The 21,535-nt window shown below is 39.9% G+C and overlaps 1 protein-coding gene across 3 annotated transcripts in view; it reads right to left on the minus strand.

Moving 5' to 3' along the window:
* LOC124805258 (tRNA modification GTPase GTPBP3, mitochondrial) overlaps nucleotides 1-20,166 on the minus strand; it is a 137,716-nt gene extending 117,550 nt beyond the window's left edge. For 2 of the 3 annotated variants that reach the window (XM_047265770.1, XM_047265768.1), the window contains exon 1: nucleotides 19,879-20,166. In XM_047265770.1, the coding sequence (XP_047121726.1) occupies nucleotides 19,879-20,011 (133 nt within the window). In that variant the 5' untranslated portion in view covers nucleotides 20,012-20,166. Of the gene's footprint in view, nucleotides 1-1,965; nucleotides 2,102-19,878 lie in introns of those variants that run through there. The other variant, XM_047265769.1, reaches the window with a different exon arrangement.
* Between the last annotated feature and the right edge of the window lie 1,369 nt (nucleotides 20,167-21,535).

A 21,535-nucleotide genomic window follows, 5' to 3' on the forward strand; every position in this document is an offset into this window, starting at 1 on the left:
ATGTAGCACACATGGCAATTTTTATGAAGATTATTGGAGACTACCAACAGTGAAAGAAGTCAAGAACGCGGTTATGTAAAAGGGGTATATGATATCAAAGTTTAATATCTAGATCTGAAAGATAATTATTAATATCAAAATTCACAACACCATTGAAAAACTAAGAAAAACAGAGGAAAATGCATACAGAGTGGAAAATATTCACAATTTGCTACAAACACAAAAAGAATATTAAAATTGCAGGTAAAAATTACACAGATAATAACCTTCTGGATGCACTGACAAGTGAGTCTTCTCAAAAGTAATGGAGGAGGGAGGAGGGGGGGGGGGGGGTTGGAGGGAGGTGGCGGATGACTGGAGAGTGCTGCAAGTGGATACCAAGGAGCATTCTGAAATGAAGCTCAAACATAGACAAAATATTTACAACAGGCATTAGAACAAGTCCGTGAATACAAAATCAAAATACTAGTACATACAAGTTTAATATAAGCATAACTGAGCATACCTTGAGAGTCGTTAAATGCAATGGATGTATGAAAAGTACAAAGAACAAATTTATAGATTTTATAAGAATGAAGATAATATGAATTTCTATTACTTTTAAGACAGAAAGGAATATAAACTATGAAGCCAAAAGAAGACAGTGCCAAGAAAAGTATGTTATTTCCATGTTCTATTGCTAATGGTTGCAAATATCACACAAGTTTCCCTGGCTTTCCAGCGGTGGCTGGTTTTGTGGAAGATTTTGTTGAGGTGGGTTGTACCACCCCATGACAATGGACTTCTTTTCATCATTTTGTGAACAATGTCGCCTGACTTCCTCAATAATTTTGCTACTAACAATCTTTTTGCCTCTTTTGTTCATGTGCAGACGATGAGATGTGTGCAGTTCCCTTTCTAGATAGCTGACATCTACTAGAAACACATTCTGAAATTTACTACATAGAGCTTTAATCCTATCATTTGTTTTATGAACTTCCCGGTTCACAATAGACTGTTTCATAAGATCATGCCTCTGTAGAATGTTGACAACAATTGTTTTGGTTTCATTTAACTTACCCAGTACCATTTTCATATGTCTAATCGCATCATTTGCTTGATTTATTGCTACACCATATGAACCTCCCATAATGACAACACAGTCATTGGATGAGAAGGAGTCACAATACTGCATGCACAGCTTCACCACAGCAGAAATAAGGGCTCAAGGCTGGATGTGGCCTACAGCTGCAAAGTTGTCTTGCGTATTTGCAATGTTTTGCGCTATTTCACGTCCATGGCTGTCTCCATATAATAGAATCCGGCCCTGCTTGTGTTTCTGATTGTTGTCGTTTCTTCTGTTTTTCTCTAGGGACGATTTCTTGCATGTACTTTCACAGATTCCATTTTCTTGGACGATTTGTTTACGTTCAGTTTTACGCTTTGCACACGAGTTTGGGACTTGGTGTTTTCTGAACTTATCACTGACAGTTTTTTTGCTGCTTGAAGGATTACTTCTAGTTTGCATGCTCTGAACTTGTTCTTGTTCCACTATTTCATCGAGAATTTGAAACCTGTTTTGAGTAATGATGACAGGAAAGCTTTCCTTGGTTTTCAGTTTAGGCCTACAGTTGTTCATCAGGTGCTGTTGTTCAAATTCAAACACCTTCTTATTTACGAGAGTAACTTCAGCCTTTAGCCTCTGGATTTCACTTACCATATTGCCGAGTAGTACAGATAATTCACACCTACAGTCACAAATTTTTGCTTTATGATAGTTATCTGAATTCTTAACGCAGCACTGACTACAGTTCCAGCATGTTATAAATTCATTATTTTCTTTCACGGATGAGTCCACTTTTGCACATCAAAAATGATACGAGTTATTACATTCCTTGCACATGATTTCGGTTTTTAGTACTTTTCCACATTTTTTACACTTTTCCCCGCCAAAGCACGAGTTTTTATGCAAGCTAAGAACTTTACCATTACTATTTGCCACCATCTTGGATCAACTTCAATGTCCCACTGACATTCTGTGGTAACTCAATGGGCTGCTACCAAGATGTTGGGCACCAGCTGACATATCCACCATCAGCTGTCATTGCACGGTGGAAGTGTATGATGCAACAGTCGTTCTGCATCTGGTGTGACAAAGTATGGCTGCCAGGTTGAGACACCGCATCTGAGCAAACATGCACAATAGCAGCACAGATGCTTTCCAGCACACACTGTCAGTCTGTTCTCACTCATCTGCCATTCACTATCCATCTAAAACTGTACTTTAGTAGACTTGTCATGTGTCATACCAAGCACTGTATCTGTTGTTAACTTGGCCTGTGAAATCACTAAATGTACTTGTTCTGGAGATGTTCCCTCATGTTTCTTTTATATTGTGAGTTATAACAATTACAAAGATAGGGGAGGAAAAGCTGTGCACTTCCAAAGGAACCATAATGGCATTTGCCTCAAGTGATTTAGAAAAATCATGGAAAACCTAAATCTAGATGGACAGATGTCGATTTGGGCCTTTGTCCTCCTGAATGCGAGTGCAGTGCAATTTTCTAAGTCTTCTTACTGGTGCAAGGAGCTACATGTTACCAGACTGTGTCCTACATAGTGATGGATGAGAAGGACCTCATTTACATTGTGTGGCCAGGAGGTGGTGCACCATACCAGAGATGTTGGTTTTACTAGTAGCAGTTTATTATCAGCCACTCTTCATTCCATCTACACAGGACTCAATACTACAACAGCAAAGTGATAATATAGGAGGATGGGGGGCTTAGCCACCAATTATCAATGCCTACCTCCATGGCTGCTAATTTATTTCCTTGAATTCTCAAGCAAAATTACTTCTAATTTCCCTGCTTCTGTAGGGGAGAAGAGCATTCTGGATTACTTTACCAGCTGAGTACAGTTATCGTATAAAATGGAGGACACTCAATTAGTCATGCCAGACATGGATTTTACAGCCCAAATGCATGTCATCTTTTATAGCCCTCTCAGGATTGCCTATGTGAGGGTCTGTCAAAAAGTAATGCCTCCTTTTTTATTTGTTAATAATTTCAAATGCAACTACATAGGTTGAAAAATACAACACTGATGATGTGATTTTCAAAGATTCTGTCCATCTTTCAACAAGGGCATGTATCCCAATATGGTAAAACCTACAGTCTAGCTTCCAAAGCCATTGATGTATGGATGTTTTCGTTGCTTCCTCATTTTCAATGTGAATCCCATGATGAGCTTCTTTTAGAGGGACAAACAGATGAGCCACAATGCTGTTTGGATTCCGCACACTGTGTGTGCTGGAATCATTTGGTGTGGAGCAAGTATGACCCCAAATATAAGGTTTTAACCATCCTCCATCCTGGTAACTGGAGAGGTCAGAGTAATTTTAGATCTGGTGCATTACAGGAGAGATTGCACTCCTGCTCCATTTTTAATGCAATATTTTCTGCCATTTTATCTGAACACCACAAAAATGTAGCTATTTTTATGGATGGGTCAAAATGGGGGAATTCTGTTGGTAGCTCTGTTGTTTTCTCATATCGTGTCCCCAAGGTCCATCTGCCTTGTCCTCAAGGTTCGACTGCTTCAAGACTTTACTGCCTTTGATGAGGAATTAAAACACAATCATGCAGGCACTGGAGCAGGTGAGACATTTTTCCAGTGCTAAATTTCTTGTCCGTTCTGATTCTCCGAGTCCCCTCCATTCTCTGAATTGTTTGTACCCAGCACATAAAGTAGTCCAGACCATCCAAGATGTCCCCCTCCAATTACAACAACTGGTGAAGGAGGTATCTTTCTCCTGGATACCAGGGGACATGGGAATTGTCGGGAATGAAAATGTGGATCTAGCAGCCAAGGATACAGGACATGATACTGTTTATGGCTATGGCAAATAGGGTAGCTCAAATTGATCTGAGAGTGTCTCACCAACTTGAGTCACAAAAAACCACTATGACAGGAAAGACCATAAAAGCCCCACTGATGCAGTTGCTAAGAATACTGTGTTTCCAAGTAGTGTCATATGACTTACTAACATCAAAGAAGGTGCTAATATAGCAATGTTTACATATGAAAGACAGTTGAAGAGCAGCCTTTAGCAGGTCAGGTTGTTGACAATAGACCGAGATCCCTGCAATCCACACTGACAGCGGCTAAAGAATTGCCTGGTCACTAACAACCAGACCAGGTGACGGTTAACCATTTGTTCCAGGCTGTTTCCTACAAAGCCCATTAAGGCGATACTCCCATAGTTACAGGAATATGTCCAGTCATTTTCTGGTTTGAGTAGAGGTATCAGAACTGCCTTCCTCCATGAATTGGGGAAGTTGCCTGGCTGCCATAAGAAATTAAAACATTTGAAGAGGATTTCCTTTGATGTCACTAGCAAATGTTGAAGCATGCAATACTGGATTTAGTCCTGACTGGGTGCAGTGTCACAAGTCTGAGACAGTGCCAATTCAAGCTTCCTCATGGGAAAAGGGGAGTTGCAGCTCAGAAGAGTTGGATCTGAAATCCCACTTACCTCTCTCTACAGTCACATGACAGAGATGAAAAGCCGGATCTTGGCTTGCATTGGAGTAGTTTTTGCAAAATGCTCGGCCATACTTTTGTTGAAGAAGTGGAACAGTTGATGGACTCCAGGAACGCTTCCCATGACCTTTTGCTACTCTCTCTAGCAAAGTGTCGAGCTTTGGCCCTTGCAACTTGAAGGGCCCTGAGGTTGTCTGCTGTTGGTCGACGGTTAAAATGGCAAAGAGCTGCACATCTGTCCCGGATTGCTGAATGGCTCTCATCTGTCCACCAAGGAATAGGCCGCCTCCTAAGATGACCTGAGGGCTTTGGGACGGGATAAGTCAGCGACACGGCAGATCACTTGTGTGATGTGGTCCACCTTCCTCGGATGCCACCATGGTGTTCAAGTACAGCCAGTTGGCTGAACAGCATCCAGTTAGCCCTGCCGACCATTCATTTTGGTGGCTTCCCTTACGGTAGTGCTCCATCCAGTAGATGAATGCAGAGTGAGAAGTGGTCACTGGAATGAAGGTCGTCAATGACCTCCCCCTGAACAGAGCTTGTGGGGACAGGAGAGCAGAAAGAGAGGTTGATGGCTGAGAATGACTCATTAACAGAACAGAAATGAGTGTGAGTACCCATGCTAAGTATGCACAGCTTGTGAGATGTTGTGAGGCTCTCCAAAATCTGACCTTGAGGGCAAGTAGAGCCTGAGCCCCACAAGACATGATGGGCACTGAAGTCTCCCAGGAGAAGAAATAGTCAGGGAGTTGTTCTATGAGATCTATGAGAGTCTCAGAGTCTACTGCAGAGATAAAAACAGTGATCCTCCAACACACATGAATTTCAACTGCAACTGCTTGCAAGTCAGTAGCCAGTGGGAGAGCAGAGGAGTGGTGTGCATTAGTGGCAAACACTGTGACAATCCCAAGGCACAGTTCCTCCACATGAGTCCTGAACTCATTCAAGTTCCACTGTGGTATGCGAGGCATTTCATTGGTGTCATTTTAATTTACCCCTATCTGTGCACTGTGGAAGTGAAGCACCTCGTAGAGTGACGGAGAGTGAAGGGGCTGCCTGGATCCGATCCATCTAACTCCATGATGCCCTCCTCACCAGCCAGACATGCCAGAATGATGTCTGACAGTGCCCAGGACTAAATTTGACCTGAACTATAGAATCCTTTCCCTGGACTCTGTCCCTTCGATGATGATGGGAACGGAGGCTTTGAGAGACACTATGCTTTTTGTGCACCTTCTGGATGCTCACAGCGGAAGTATTGGTCTTACCTGTTGCAGCTGCATGGATTGCTTTGTCCTTACTCTTTTTTCCTTAGCATGTACATGTGCAAGTACGGGTGCGTTTGGTGGATACAGGCATGCTGGACGTCATCTGCATCGAAGTGTCCACCATGGGAACAGGTTTCTGCACCGTGGAAGAATATGAAGTGGCAAAGACGGGGGGTTTTGTTACCTTATATTCTTTTTCGGCATCGGCATAGGGGAACTGCTTGGTCACTTTTATTTCCCATATTTTGCGTTTCTCAGCAAAAACAGGGGGCAGTCTTGGCTGCAGACTATACGGCTCCCACAGCAGTTGATGCAGATCACTGGAGATGGACAGTCAGTTCCAGCATCATGGACTGGTTTTCTGCACTTCCCACAGGTAACTTCACCTCCACAACTCACAGTTGTATGGCCAAAGCATTCGCATTTATAGCACTGCATACGGTTTGGTATGCAAGGCCTAACTAAGTTGAAGGAGCCTTGCCATAAAATGTTTAGGCAGTGCTGAAGTATTGAATGTGACAAAGAAAGTGGCGGCCTTCTCAGTCTCTCCATTATTCCTTTCTGTTTGTTGCTCTAAATCGACTATCCCCTGCGATGCCCATTCTTGATTCAGCTCTGCTAGGTCCATAACCATGATATCGTTGCACATGCATCTCAACAACAATGTCATATTCACTCAGTTTGTGTGATTTCTTTGGAAGAGCCATCTGCTTTGACCTGCTGATTTCGACTAAATGGGAGTCATTATGCAGTCGTTTTATAGATTTTAAACTGCCAGCAAGTCCTTCCAAACCCTTATGGATATAAAAGGGGGACATCTGTCAAATGTCCCCTCCTTCCTCTTAAACAACAGAAATACATTATGATTTATGACCCCATGAGCCCTGTTATTAAAGTCCAACAGATTCTTACTATCTTGAAGGCTAGCTTCCCTCACTCTTCTGGATGAATAGGTGTGAGTACTCCCAGGTGGTACACCCTTCCCACTGGGAGGAGAAGAAAATGGTTTCAAGGGTTCTCTCTCAGTTCCCTGAGAAGCCAGTGAAATAAGGGCTTGGCTCAGGTATGTCAAGCTGTCAATGGGGGCATCAATATGTCTTGAACCTACATTGAGAGCAACTAAGGAGTTGTCTCATCTCTATTATCCAGATCACAAGAGATGTTCGACCATTTGCTCCATGGTATTTTGTACACAGCTCGTTCAGGTAATGCTTCTGTAACTACTTCAGCTCATTCCATCCTCATCTGGTTTGAAGATGGGGACTAAAATTGCCTCCTTCCAAGAGTTGAGAAATTGTCATGTGTTCCATATTCTATTATAAAGTTACAGAGGGATTTTCTTTGGTTTGTGGTCAAAGCGATTTTGAATGCAATACTTGATTCAGCTGTGACTGGGTGCAGAATCATGAGCCACAGACATAGCTGAATACAGCTTCCACATGGAAAGATGGCATTTATAGGATTCAGAATTCCTAGATTTGATGTCCAATGCATCCGGATCTCAAATGCAGTCTCTGAGCTCGTTACTTCTTAGGACGGGTCTTCTTTTGACCTGTCAGTAAACAATGAATGTGGGATGGCTTGATGGTATTTGACCTGCCCTTTTATGTTTATTTGCTTGGCATTTGCCTTTCAGCTGCATTGTTGCCAGTGATGGCCATTTTGGCCAACAAACCTTTGCAATGCTCTTTGCTGTGATGTCATTTGCTGTTTTTTAGTAACTTCGGTGTTTTACACAACTAATCTGTGTGTTAATAGAGTGGAAGCTATGGCTGCATTGCACCTGGGATGTGCCAGGAGGATTGGTCAGTATTCAGTGATTTGACATGAACGATTATTCAAAGCAAGAAAGTCTAGTAAACACGGCCTCTTAAATGCACACCTTAAGAGCTATGAGCACTACTTCATCTTCGATAATATGAAACAAATCTCTTCTATTGCGAGCTCTTTGCTTCCCATATTGTGAGAGGTGGAGGCATCGACTGAAACATGAAGAAAAAATGTCAAGTAAACATAGACTCTAAAGCGCATATCGTAAGAGCTATTAGCAGTTGTTCATCTTTGTTACTGTGAAGCACATCTCTTCTACTGAAGAGGTGCTCTTAGCACTTAAGGTATGCATTTTGGAGATTTTACTAGAGTTTCTTGTTTCAAATAATCGTTTCTGTCCTATCCCTGAATACTGACCATTCCTCGGTGGGAAACCCTGTTTTTGCTTATGATGATAATCAGTGCCTGAGTGGATACATTGGCTGTGGGAAGAGATATCTTAACTGCTGAGGTGTAGGGTCTCGTGAACATGGGTGGAAGTTCTGATTTTGGATAACTTTGTTTTGCCTCAGCATAAGGTACTTGCTTGGTAGCTTTGCTCTCCTGTGCCATCTCTCCCTTTGTGAAATAGTTTTCAGATTTACTTTTACGATGTGCAATTGATGCACAATTTTGGAAATGAGCACAGGACTTCTGCTTGGTGGGTTTCCTGGCAGCATCTGTTACATGTTGCCCACTCATTATTTGCTAGCACTGTGTGGCAATATTACTTGCACTTACAACACCACTATGAGTTGGTGCCTATGGCCACACTATTAAGTGGAAAGTGCTTACCTTAATGTACTCTGGCAAGTTTGCCAAATCAAAAGCTAGGCCTATAGTACGCTATTCTGTCTAAGGTCACCTTTGACCTCTTCAAAATGTTACAGACATGTGCCACTGCTTCACCACACCGTTCCTTCAGTTATTCCCTAGCATTAATATTCATGGTGTTGCAGCAGATAACACCTTTTCTGGATTTAATAGAATTACTTGACCACCACAACAGAGAGTACTCTTCAATTTTTACATCCAAGCAACTCATTACTTTTCTTTTTAGCTGTGGTTGTTTCAATATGTAGAGCCGCAGTTCTAGATCATTTCAGTGATTTTATGATAACAGCTCTCTGACTGAAGAAAGATGAAACCTTGTCAAACACTGTGTCTTCCTTTTAATCATAATTAATACATTTTGGTGTAGAAGCACTGCATTATTATTCAACGTTTTAACATTAGACATTGACTAGTCCGAAGGCTAACCTGTCAAGTTCTCTTGTGGCCATTACAACAAATGGACCACCTGACTAGGAGTAAGGTTTTTGGTTGAGAGAGATATCTGGGTTAAAATCAAAGGCAACTAGGGAAATAAATATCAATTCATGCACAGCCATGAATATCTGAGCAAGCATACAACTGAAGTGCCATGGGTAACCAAAGGTTGCCTGCTGACAGCTGTCTTCTTCAGCAATCAGGCATGTAATATACCAAGAGTTTGAGGGACCTTGTCCTTGCAATCTGCACAATTAGAGCAAAGGGCATTGTTTCTGTGATATGCAATGTGGCACCACTGCACCACATGGTGTTTGCTGTAGCATGCACAGATGTTACAGTTGTAGAGGCTTGGAGTGCTCACTAACAGCAAGCACTAGGAAACCCCAGTTTGGAAACCTTACCCAGCCAATACCAGCTGTTTTCCTTGAGGTACTCACTGTTTAGCATGTACCTAGGACAAGTGTGTGTTTTACTGAGTCCACAAAGATGGTGAGAATTATTCTTCATTTTGTTTCTATTTTTTATTCTGTGCCGTCAATCTAACAACTTCAAACAATTCTCAACATTACATTAAGTGGATCATAACTGGACATATTCAATAATAACAAGAACAGTAATATGAGGGTAATTCATAAATTAACCTCCAATTTGCTCTTAAAAACAAACAAATGCTTGTACCTACATGGTGCTTGCATGGTTGGCAAAGTAGACTTTGAAGGACACATTACATCAGTCAGGTCTTTGTTTTTTTGCTGAAATAGGTGGTCCTACTGTGTCTCCCACTAATTGTGGGGTACATTCTGTTGTTCACTTTCTGCACGCAGAAGGAGCCATTGCTGCCAAGATTCATTGTTGATTCTGTTATGTTTATGAGAATAGGATTATTAGTGAAGTTGTTGTGAGAGAGAGGGTCAAAAAATTCAAGGCATGTCACACAAATGCGCTTGATCAAAGTGGTCAACAGAGACATTCAGATGTGGCTGATGAAATTGTACAACATATTGACGAAATAGAGAGCATGATATGCTGGTTCACAAATTCCAAACTTCAGAAAATGTGCCTCAGATTTCAAGAACAACACTCTTTAACCTTCTCACAGAGTTGTTAGTTTCTCATATGATTTGTACATAGTGGGCACCAAAATGTATAACCCATGTTCATAACTGAACGAATTGCTATGACCTTGATATTTCTTCAGCACTAGCATGAAGACAGGATGGAATTCCTAAGCAGAATCATGACTAGTGACAAGACATGGGTGCAGTGCTCTGAAATTAAGGAACAGTCGAAACAGTGGATGCACACTCATTCTCACAGTAAGCAAAAATATTCAAGCAGCCAGTGCCAAACTGCAAAATGATGTTTACAGTTTTTGGGATTATGAAGAAATTTTAACAACAGATTTCAAGAGAGTAATGCATAAGAGTACTGTGAGATCACAGGATCCTTGTGAGACTCTTCCAAAACTCTGAAGGTCAACCCAAAACAAACAGTGTGCGATGATCACAAAAGGAATCATTCTCCTTCATGACAATGTGTGACCGCATACTGTCAATTGAATGAAGGAAAAATCTGACCATTTTGCTGACGGATTTTTCAACATTCTCCATGTAGTCTGGACTTGGCACCAAGCAAGTCTCCTCTCTTCCCCAAGCTGAAGCTCTCGCTGATTACTTGGCACTTCACAACTGATGATGAGCTGAAGATTGCTGTCAACAACAGGCTTAGGCACCAGGCAGCATTATATTTTGAAGATGGGATAAAAAAGCTGGTGTCATGGTACGGCAAATGTTTAGGCGATAAGGCAAAGTTGGCTAACCTGGCATACATGGAACTCACAGAAAGTGAAGATAGCCAGAAGTACTTATTTATTACATGAAATTACGCAGCAAAAGTCATTTGTGGAGTGATGCATATTTTTGACGAAAACACTTTTTTTCTACAGAATCTTCATACGCAAACTCAGTAAATTACTCCTCCAAGACTACTCTTCAGAGACCCTAAAAGAAAATTGGGTTACAATGACAAGAAAAACAGTCAGATCCTAGTACAATACTTTGAATGCATTCTTGCTTATGAAATTCAACAATTGAAATACACTTTCGAAGAAATGTCACAAACCAAGCCACTCATCTTCACTCACAAAACATGGAAATCTAGCAGATCACGCAGGTCCTAAAGAATAACTAAGCATTAGGTGAAGCTGTAATAATTGACATATTCTGGAAGAGTGCACATGAAAAACCTTATGACAGGCTAACAGAGATTATTCATGAAATTCAGGAAACAGAAAGAGTGTCAAGTGGGTGGATGTCAGGAATACATCCTGATTTAAACTCTGTTCAGAATGGTGGTAAGTCTGACCTGAACAACTATTCATCTTGACAATATACCAGAGCTTCTTAAAAGCTTTCAGACCTGTATGAGGAACAACTTGATTCACAACTGGAAAAATATCAAGGAGGATTTAAGAAACAGAGTGAGTAGCAAACACTATTTTACATACTGAAAGAAATAGGCTAATATAAGAAAACAAAAGCCGTTATCCCACAGACCTTGACTGGCACCACCCACAAAGTGAAATATGCAAGGGGACACACTTTCACTTTTCAGTGTATGGTGCAGAAAAAAAGAATCTGTGTGTGGCACATAAATTACATAATGATGTGATGAGAAAATGGGTCACAATGAGCTAGACTGACAGTTGACTTCTTAGCTTTTGCAACTGATCTAGTTGTCTTTTCTGATCCCTAGATGCACAAACACAAAACAGATCAACGAACTCAATACTCAAAAGTGGTCACAACATGGCTCCAGCTCTCATTCGAGACAACAGAGTTTATAACAAACATCACACCAGTGCCCAGAGAGCTGAAAAGTTCAAGTATCTAGGAGACTGGATGCAGTCAAACATCACTGGAAAAGAACCCTTCAAATCTAAGATCAATAAGATGGAAATGATATACCAGCTGCCTGAGTGTGGTTACAACAAATGATCCAATTTTTTTTGAGGTAGGGTATTCTAGAATAGTATCAAACCTGAGCATCAATAAAATCAGCAAATCACAGTTTGGGTTTCAGAAGGGTTGCTCAACTGAGAATGCCATTTATATGTTCACCAAATTTTAGAAGAATTAAATAATAAAATAGCACCAACTGATATATCTAACAAAAAGAAAGTTGTGCTTGACAATATAAGGAAAAGTTAGGTGGCTACTTACTGTAAAGATGACATGTTAAGTTGGACAGGAACAATGAATGTTAAGTTGGACAGGAGCAATGAAGACACTTATGCATTAGCTGCCAGCCACAGCCTTTGTCAGAAAATGAAACACGCAAACATTCATTCACACAAGCAAGCACACCTCATGCACACATGACTGCCATCTCTGGCAGCTAAGACCGGAGTAACCTGAGAGAATAAAGGGTTCATGCTTATGCTCAAAGGAAGGCAAGGCTGAGGCAACATAGTTCACAGCTGGCCAAAACGAAACAAGAATAATAATAGTATTAAAAATAATAAATAATAATAAAACTCCCAGAAAAAAATTATAAGTTTGACAGACAAACAACCAAGAATTCACATAAAAGTTGGAAACTTTTTAAATCCGGAGAACTGGGAATAGCTACAAGAGGCTATAGAAGAGCAGCTTAGGAGGCTGCCCTACTCACAAAATCAAGAAAGCATGCTTCGTGGGAAGCAGAATAGATCCAAAAGTAGAGCTGAGACAGGTTGCTTGGCAGAAATGGAATTGCCAAAAAACTTAAGCAAATAAGCAATCTTTCTAAATAAGAGAAAATCTGCATCAAAAACTATCTTTGGAAGCATGCATTTCATATGAATCAGGTGGTGTACAGATTGGCTTCAGAAACACAAGAACAAATACCCCCCTCCCCAAATCTCTACATTTTAAAGACTCCAAAGGGAAATGAGCCCACAGTGATGGAAGATAATTGCCACATTCGTCCATTGTGTGCCTTTATAGCCACTGGACCATAGGCTCCTCTGTTTTGTCTGCAATGGCTGCACCAATTGTGCACCTCCAGAAGGGGTGTCAAGGTGGGAAAAGCCGTGGAGATTGGTGGTGGGAGGGGAGGGGATGGGGGACATCAGAACAAATGCAGGGGCATTTGGTAGCACTTAAAGCTTGGAAAAAAGACAGTTTTGACATGGTCCCTAGTTGACCAAAACAAAAAAAGAAGAAGAATAAAACTATGATTTGTTTGGAAAAGAGACGTTCCACAGCTACACTTTGTTTTATTTACTTATCTATCTACTGTTAATTTGCAAATAGTTTTGAGGCTGTAGCCCCATTCTCAAACAATCATTCCTGCCAACAGCCAAGCCATCTGGCTGGGATTCAGCATCACCACTGGTCACAGCCATACTAAAATTGCATACAAATGTTAGATACATAGATCAGAGAGTACAACATTAAGATATTGTTGGAGAAAATGGATGAGCAGCTTCAACTCACAAGCATAAACAAATGTGGACTGTTCCATTGAAATTCTATGAAATCTGAATCTGGTAACATACTCTGGTGTACAAGAGCTTTCCTATCTCCACCATGGGCTTTGGTTAATTCTGTACAGAACAAAAGTTTGACAAGAGAAAAGATGTATAGTTGAATGATTTGTCATGGACCACAAACAATTGTTCCAGAAGTCCGCTGAAAATCTAAGTTCATGTCTGTATTCTGCAATCACCATACAGTATGAAAGAAGGCACTTTTTAGTGCATCAGATATTAAGGTTGCTTCCTGATCCACTCACAGATATAACATAGGAATCATGACTGCTGGACAACTTCTGTATGAGGTTTGGTTAGTCTAATCTGATCTTTACAATCTCTAGGTGATCAAAATATGGGGATTGGAGATTATTCATAGTTTCTGCCTTGAAACTTTGGTTCTTGGAATTTTCTAAGCAGATTTTCAAGCTTTTTCTCTTCAAATTCTCTCACTAGCGATGTGAAACGGTAAACATTTCTAACACCATTCTCTGTATAAGCTTGATGTCTTGTTTTAGACCAATGCGATTTTTCAAAAATTAGTTATTTACTTTTCAATGCAGTCTCCTTACAGGGGTTTGTCAGGCTCTCTAAACTCTACCTCCATTTTAAAGATGACAACCTAATCTGAGTAGAATTTTTACCTGTGTACCATTTATTCTCATTTGGGAAGAAGTAGTAATCATAGGGAGCCACATAAGGTGAATAAGGGGGAGTATGACAGCAATTCATGCAGTCTAGCAGCAACAACTCCACATGAAATGTTCTGCTGTGTTACTGTAATGAAATAGTATTTTCTTCTTCACCATGTGGGGCAGTTTCTCCCTCAATTTATTGTCGGAGTGGTCCAATATTTCACTATAGCACTGTCTAGTGATCGTTTTGCTTCTTCTAGGAATCTATGAGTATGGTGCCCTTTGTATCCCAAAAAGTCATCACCATTATTTTGCTGACTTATGTGACAGTCATAATTTTCTCTGGAGCAGAACTGCGAGTAGCAACCCATTATTTTGATTTTTGCTTCATGTCTAGGGTATAATAATGACTCTAAGTTTCAAACATGGTGACAACTTGACACAAAAAATTCCTTAAGATCTCATTTAAATTGGTCCAAATACAGGTTTGAAGTTGAAATCTACATCAGCTTATTCCCCACAGTCAGTAGTCATACCATGTATTGGACAGACAATTTTTTATCGCCATAAATATTAATATAAATATTAATTGTTGTTTCCATTGACACCTCTGTTACCTCCACTACTTTATGCACTTTTGTTTGGAGATCAGAGGGGATCATGACATGGACTTTTTCAATGAATTCTGTTAAAACCATACCCACTGGGAACTGTGACTGGTCTTCATAAAAAACTGATGTCTGACCATGTTTCACCAATATCTAACTGGCAAAGGGTCACCATAAATAGTATCCAATTTTACTTATCTGGCCTTTTCCCATCCACAGTTATATAACTGAATATACTCTAGTTTTTTCATCTTGATGAAAACCATGTAGAACAGCATAGTGAAAGTGCTGTTAAATCCAAAAAGAACTTATAATGAAGGGTCATTTTTATTGTAGTGTTAATTACAGATGGCAACACATGATGGTAACACCAACATGTGCCTGTTGTCCACACCATATTGTCTACACGAGGTTAATAAATTAATACTAACTACAGCTGGCACTTAAAAGGGAAATAATAATTTGTACCTGAACTAACAATGAGTTGTCACAATATTATCCCACACGGTGCAGAAGAGTGAAATATGCAAAGTAGCCTAACTTAAGTATACCATAAGATGGTAATTACAGACAATAGTCTGATCATAAAGGTAGCTGTGTTCCTCTCTTACAGGTGGTCATTGACATGTGGCTATTGGAAGAGCTTCACATTTATAAAGGACAGAAAAGCAAAATGAGTCATGTATGAAGCTGAGGAAGATACACATGAAATCATTAATACAGATCCAGAACAAATCAACACTACTAAGGTCTCCTAAAATACAAAAGGAGAGGGAAGCTTATTAGTGAGAGGGATCAGAGTTTGGCAATTTACTGACTAACACAATCGCAAATACACAAAGCATGTTTTCCTAGGGATGTATACCATTACAGAAACAGTTTGTAATGGAATGAGGAGGAGGAGATTAGTGTTTAACGTCCCGTCGACAACGAGGTCATTAGAGACGGAGCGCAAGCTCGCGTTAGGGAAGGACGGGGAAGGAAATCGGCCGTGTCCTTTCAAAGGAACCATCCCGGCATTTGCCTGAAAGGATTTAGGGAAATCACGGAAAATCTAAATCAGGATGGCCGGAGACAGGACTGAACCGTCATCCTCCCGAATGCGAGCCCAGTGTGTGTAATGGAATGGCATGCTTGATTAATAAACATAACTACTCCATGCCTTCTACAATACACATTCTTTCACTGGAAGAAGTATCCATGCTAAGATGAATATCTCTTGTATCACACATATGGGTCTTACCTCTACCAGCAGTTTAACAAACCAAAGTAGTAATGTCACCATAACATCTGTGAAGATTGAAGCTATCTTCCTCTTTCTATTTGGCTGCATATTTTGGATGAGATGGAGGATACTGTTATGACTTTCTGGCTCCTTTACACAGCAAAAAATTCCTACTTCGTGACATTTCCTATCAGACAGCACCATTGATATGTTGTATAGCTGCTCAGCAGCTGTTGTCTTAGGCGTTATGAAGCATGTGCCAATGCACTGCACCGATCATTAGACCCGAATTTCTGTTCCTACATTTGCATAAATTTTGAAGGAAGATTAGGGTTTAATTTCTTATTGACAATGAGGACACTGGAAACGGAGTATCAGTTCAGATTGAGGGAAGGATGAGTATACGGATTGCCTGTATCCTTCCAAGAAACTACTGCGGCAACTGCTTTAAATGATTTAAGGAACCATGGAAAATCTAAAGCTGGATGATCTGACATGGATTTGAATCCTCCTAAATGTGAGTCCACTGTTCTAATCATTGCACCACAATTCTCATCATTAATTTTGATTTCATTGAACAAAACTGATCACCAAAAAAGGGACTACACGATAGCATCCAAACAGAAGCAACATTCTTATGATTATGTGAACAATGCTGTATCTAAAAAATTAACTTCATTAAACTACACATGCAAAAAGCATTATGTACGATTTTTTGATAATCTGATGTTAGTTACTACCCAAAATAGCAAAGCAGGAAAACCCAGAAAAGTGAAAATAAGTGTAAGAAGAAAAACCATGAAATGACAACAGCTTAAATAATAGAAACTGTGACAAGCTCACAGGAAGAATGAGAAATCACTGTTCTCGATTCCCTACATTTCTATGGAATGTATAACTACTAAATGATGTACACAGAAAGATGCTGTACTATAAGCTTTATTAATTTCTATATTCAGTTAGAATTATATGGTGAACATATATTTATAGACAAATCCAGGTCTTCGATTCTTCTCACTGTCAACCACAGCTTCGAAAAGAATGAAAACTCATAAAGAGCTATCATAATAATACGTAACATAAAGAGACAAAATTCATTTTGCCATTTTTCTTTGCATTAAAAATTCTGAACCTTCTGTGCTTGTGACACCAATGAAACAGGGTCAATGGCAGCATCTGATTCCACCTGTCTGCTTTGACCCATGAAGTAATGGTGTTGTGGTGTGTGACGTCCGTATGGTGTGGAGTTTCTGAGGTGGTTGTTTTTCCAGATGTCGTGTTGTTGTATTTGATGGTGCCCTCTGATGGTGCATGTGTACATACGTGGTTTAACGTGTCATATTGGGTGCATTTGGGATTTGGTTGTGATCATGTTAACATGGTTTTGAGTTTAGGTAGTTGGTGTGGTAAAGTGGATTGTGGAAGTGTTTACATTGAATTATTAAGTTTTTTTGTTTATGTGCTTGGTATTTTGTTAGGTTTATTAGTTTGGGGTTCGTAGTACAAAATGAAGTCTAATTCATTTAATTACTTTTTTGTTAGATATGGACATGAAAGTGAAGTTCACAAGTGTATCATTATGTTCTGTGATGGGTGATGATATGATGTCTATCATACATTTTCAGCAGATGTTCAGTCTTATTGCTGACTATGCTCAGTGTCATGTTTGTGGCAACAACATGAGGTTGACAAGACTTCTGGCAGCTCAGACCAGGCATTGTTGGTGCGATAATATCTGGTGGTTGATAAGATGCAGTACCTCCTTGGAGAAATCTAGGTTGGCTATGACGGAGATTGTATTGCTCACTTGTTATTTTTGTTACTGGTGCTCTATAAGTTTTGTGCACATGAGACGGGTGAGAGTGAGAGAATTGTTTTAGACTGGTTTTTATTTTTGTTGAGAGGTTTGTTCAAGTATGTCCAGGTATAGCGGGAAGTTGGGTGGATTGAGTGTGGTTGTTGAAATTGGTGAATCACGGTTTGGTAAGAAGAAGTATGGTAGGCGCAGTTCTTGGGTTGGCTTGTGGGTATGGCGGCTGTTATTTTGGGGAAGGAGAGGTGGGAGTGTTGATTGTGTTTTTAGGGCTTTGCAGGGTTGTAGTATAAGGGAACTAGTGGGTCTGATTGAGGAATATATTGAGGAGGGTATTACTACCATTTCTCACGCATTTTCGTCTTAAAGGGGTTTGGGGAAGAGGGGTTATAATCATTTAGTAGTTAATCACAGTATTGAGTTTAAGGATTATGGAACTGAGGCTTGTACTAACACAAGAGAGGGGTTTTTGGGGGTAATTTAAATCAGTTATAAGGAGGGTGAAGAGGTGCTCTTCCAAACTGCAATATCTTTTAAATGATTATTGCTGGCAGAAGTGTGTCCCTGGGAATTATTGTATTATTTGTGATGGCTATGGTGAGGTATTGGTTGTGGGGTTAATGGGCAGGTTATGGCTTGGGGGAGGTTGTTTAGAGATGCTGATTGTTTATTGGTGTTTTTTTTTCTGGGGGTGTTATTGGGTGAAAAGGGCTTGGTTTATGGGTGGCAGGTATTTTAGGAGGCTGTTTTGTCTTGTATGTGTGTGTGTGTGTGTGTGTGTGTGTGTGTGTGTGTGAGAGAGAGAGAGAGAGAGAGAGAGAGAGAGAGAGAGAGAGGGGTCAGCTTTGTTTTAATTGATGTGGTGCATATGGGATATTCGTGTTTTTGAGTTCTTGAGATTTTGGTTCCACTTTTCGGAGTTGTAGGTGTTGGTTTATTGGTATTGGTTGAGCTATATACATCAAGGGAAATGTTCAATTCCAATTTTCGTAGTTCTAGAGGTTTGGTTTCTGGTTTGAAGGCTGTGGTTTAGCTTTGTAGGTCAAAGGACATGTCCAGTGCCAGTGGATTTGTTGGCTTAACTGACTATTGCAATTTAATTTTTTTTAAATAATATGGGTTTTGGGATCGTGCGGTGTTTTCTTTATTGTTGAATATTTAGCTTGCGGTTGTCCCATTAGTCTCACTTTGTTTTCAGAGAGAGACGTTATGGTGTCCTCTTTCTTCGCATTTGTTGGCCTATCTATGCAGTGACATACTTTCGACATTTTGTATATGCTGGAAGTAGCTGTGGATCAAAGCAAACAGGTGGAATCGGACGCTTCGGTAATGACCATGAAACAATACTCTGTCTTTGAAAACATTTAGCAACATCCAGTACATATCAGCAAAACAGTTCAGTGTATAGTCATAAAACCTGAAACTACGATAAAATTAGTATCTCCCTAATGGGAAACTTCTGTGGTCCCTCCCTTTAGTAAAGACAGAAAGCCTATTGAGAGAAGTTGGAGTTATTTCCGATGGACCACTGATTTTATTTGGCAAGTGAACTCTTCAACAAATGTGGTGGTATTTTTATAATATAAAATTATGTCATATTACCTTAAAACACTTTCGTACAAATTTAATTTCAACCTATTGTCTACAGGGATCACGTTATAAATTCCATTAATACATATAAATTCCATTAATATACATTTTAAATTGTCTTGGTTACGGACTTGGGTTAGATCTGTATGTCACACAATACAAAATATAAAAAGCAAGTAACGTTGAAATACATTTCTATATAACACGTCGCTGATGGCATTAATTCGAGCTAAGATGCGTTTCCACTAAAACGAAAATAATACGAATCGTTCTTATACTCAGTTGTTATACTTGCTGTCCTGGATAGAACCACTGAATGTGCCTTTCCTGTGTGATAGTGAGGATGAGGGGAGGGGGGCTGTGAAAACGATGATGATTCTGCACGAGCAACACCAGTTACAGGCTGTAAGGGGAGTTCTTAATATAAGACTTCATTAATTTTATTCGCAACAACACTTCAAATAAAATGGCAGGCAGGGGCATTCATAACCAAAAATGTTTTGCTTTTTCTAAGCTATTTTAACAAACTAGTCACGTTCGGCGATTTATTTGCAATATTGAGGTTACAATCATACAATATCTTAATTTACGTGTGACATGTGATAAAAATGTTCGTACCTGAAGAAAGGGCATAAATAGTTGATTTTTCTACAGACGCCTTAATATTGTCGTCGCAAAGAAATCGTTTTGATGTCTTCGCACTAAAATAACCTATACTTGTGTATAATTTAAGCCGTTTGATAACAATCATATTAGGAAATTCAAGTTCCAAGGTGCTACCTGTAGCTCAGTAACCTTAAATACTCTTTACTTTTATTCTTCATCACACTTGTACCACGGATGCCATATCAATACAGCATGAAGCACGTCTGCTGCGTAACGTGCGATATGTTTACTGTTTGTGTTTAGTGTTTACAATACTAAACCAAAGATTTGTACTTTCCATAGATCATAGTGCCAAACTATATCTTTCTCTCCGAAACTATTATCGGGTGTCTGAGAATGAAACGCTGTTGGACTGGTCTACTGGAGATCTACGACACTTCCAGCGGAAAATTCTATAGTTGCGTTTTTTAAAAAAAAGCTAAGTTGATACTGATACGTATATAAATGATATAGTCGAGACAACTTGTCATTTAGTGAGGTCTTTTGGTATGTGCTCTTCCAAACTGCAATATCTTTTAGATGATTATTGCTGGCGGAAGTGTGTCCCTGGGAATTATTTTTTTTTGTGATGGCTATGGGGAGGATGTACAGGCCAAGGGAAAAAAAACGAGGAACAGAAAGACCGATTAAAACTACCCAGACAGTGGTAGCTTAAGAGAGGGTAGTTTTCACACATTACTTTCCTTCGCGATTTGCTGGGCGAACCGGACGATTGGCGTAATTATTTGCAGGTGGATGGGGAAACATACAATTATCGTTTTATGCTCATAACCCTGGTATAACAGGGAAAAATACATGTCTGGGAAGAGCAATTTCTCCACCTGAGCAGCTGACAGAACATCAAGATTCATGTCATGGCAGCAGGAAGAAGCTACATTCTCCACTACAGTTTCGAATCAAGCATTGTGTCAAATCATAACCTCACACATGTGAAGCTATTTACGTTGTCCTAAAGGAGACTTTCACAAAGGTAAAAAAGTTCCTCAGTTCTGTAATATATCAATTCTGACAAGTTAGAGTTATGTTTAGACATGCTTGAAACTCAATATATTCTTAGAAATTACAGGTGTTACCAATGAGCTATAGTTTAGTTTGTTTCTGAGTCTCAGTTTCCAAGTCTACCAACAGGCTGTTATAGATTTTTGCACCAAAGTGTAAAGCTCAATTTTTATCTCTAGACAGGGATTCATAGCCTATCTGGTAAGTTTGACTTCAAATATTGTGGTACTGATAGTTGATTCTACAGTTTACCTTTAATTCAGTCTTGTTATGAACCAAATATTATGTTAGAAAGTAAAACAAGTGTAAGTATCCTAATGTCCCTGAAGACACTGCTGCAAGATCTTCCATTATCAGCTATCACAGTATTGTGACTGTACTTTCTTTAGAATAACTAGGGACTGCTATTTTTTGTCACATAGTCATGTAAGATAATAATAATGTCCTGTGGCTAGGGCCTCCCGTCGGGTAGACCGTTCGCCTGGTGCAGGTCTTTCAAGTTGACGCCACTTCGGCGACCTGAGCGTCCATGGGGATGAAATGATGATTAGGACAACACAACAACCAGTCCATAAGCGGAGAAAATCTCCGACCCAGCCGGGAAACGAAC

This window comes from Schistocerca piceifrons, chromosome 7 (genome assembly GCF_021461385.2).
Source record: "Schistocerca piceifrons isolate TAMUIC-IGC-003096 chromosome 7, iqSchPice1.1, whole genome shotgun sequence".
Lineage (NCBI taxonomy): Eukaryota > Metazoa > Arthropoda > Insecta > Orthoptera > Acrididae > Schistocerca > Schistocerca piceifrons.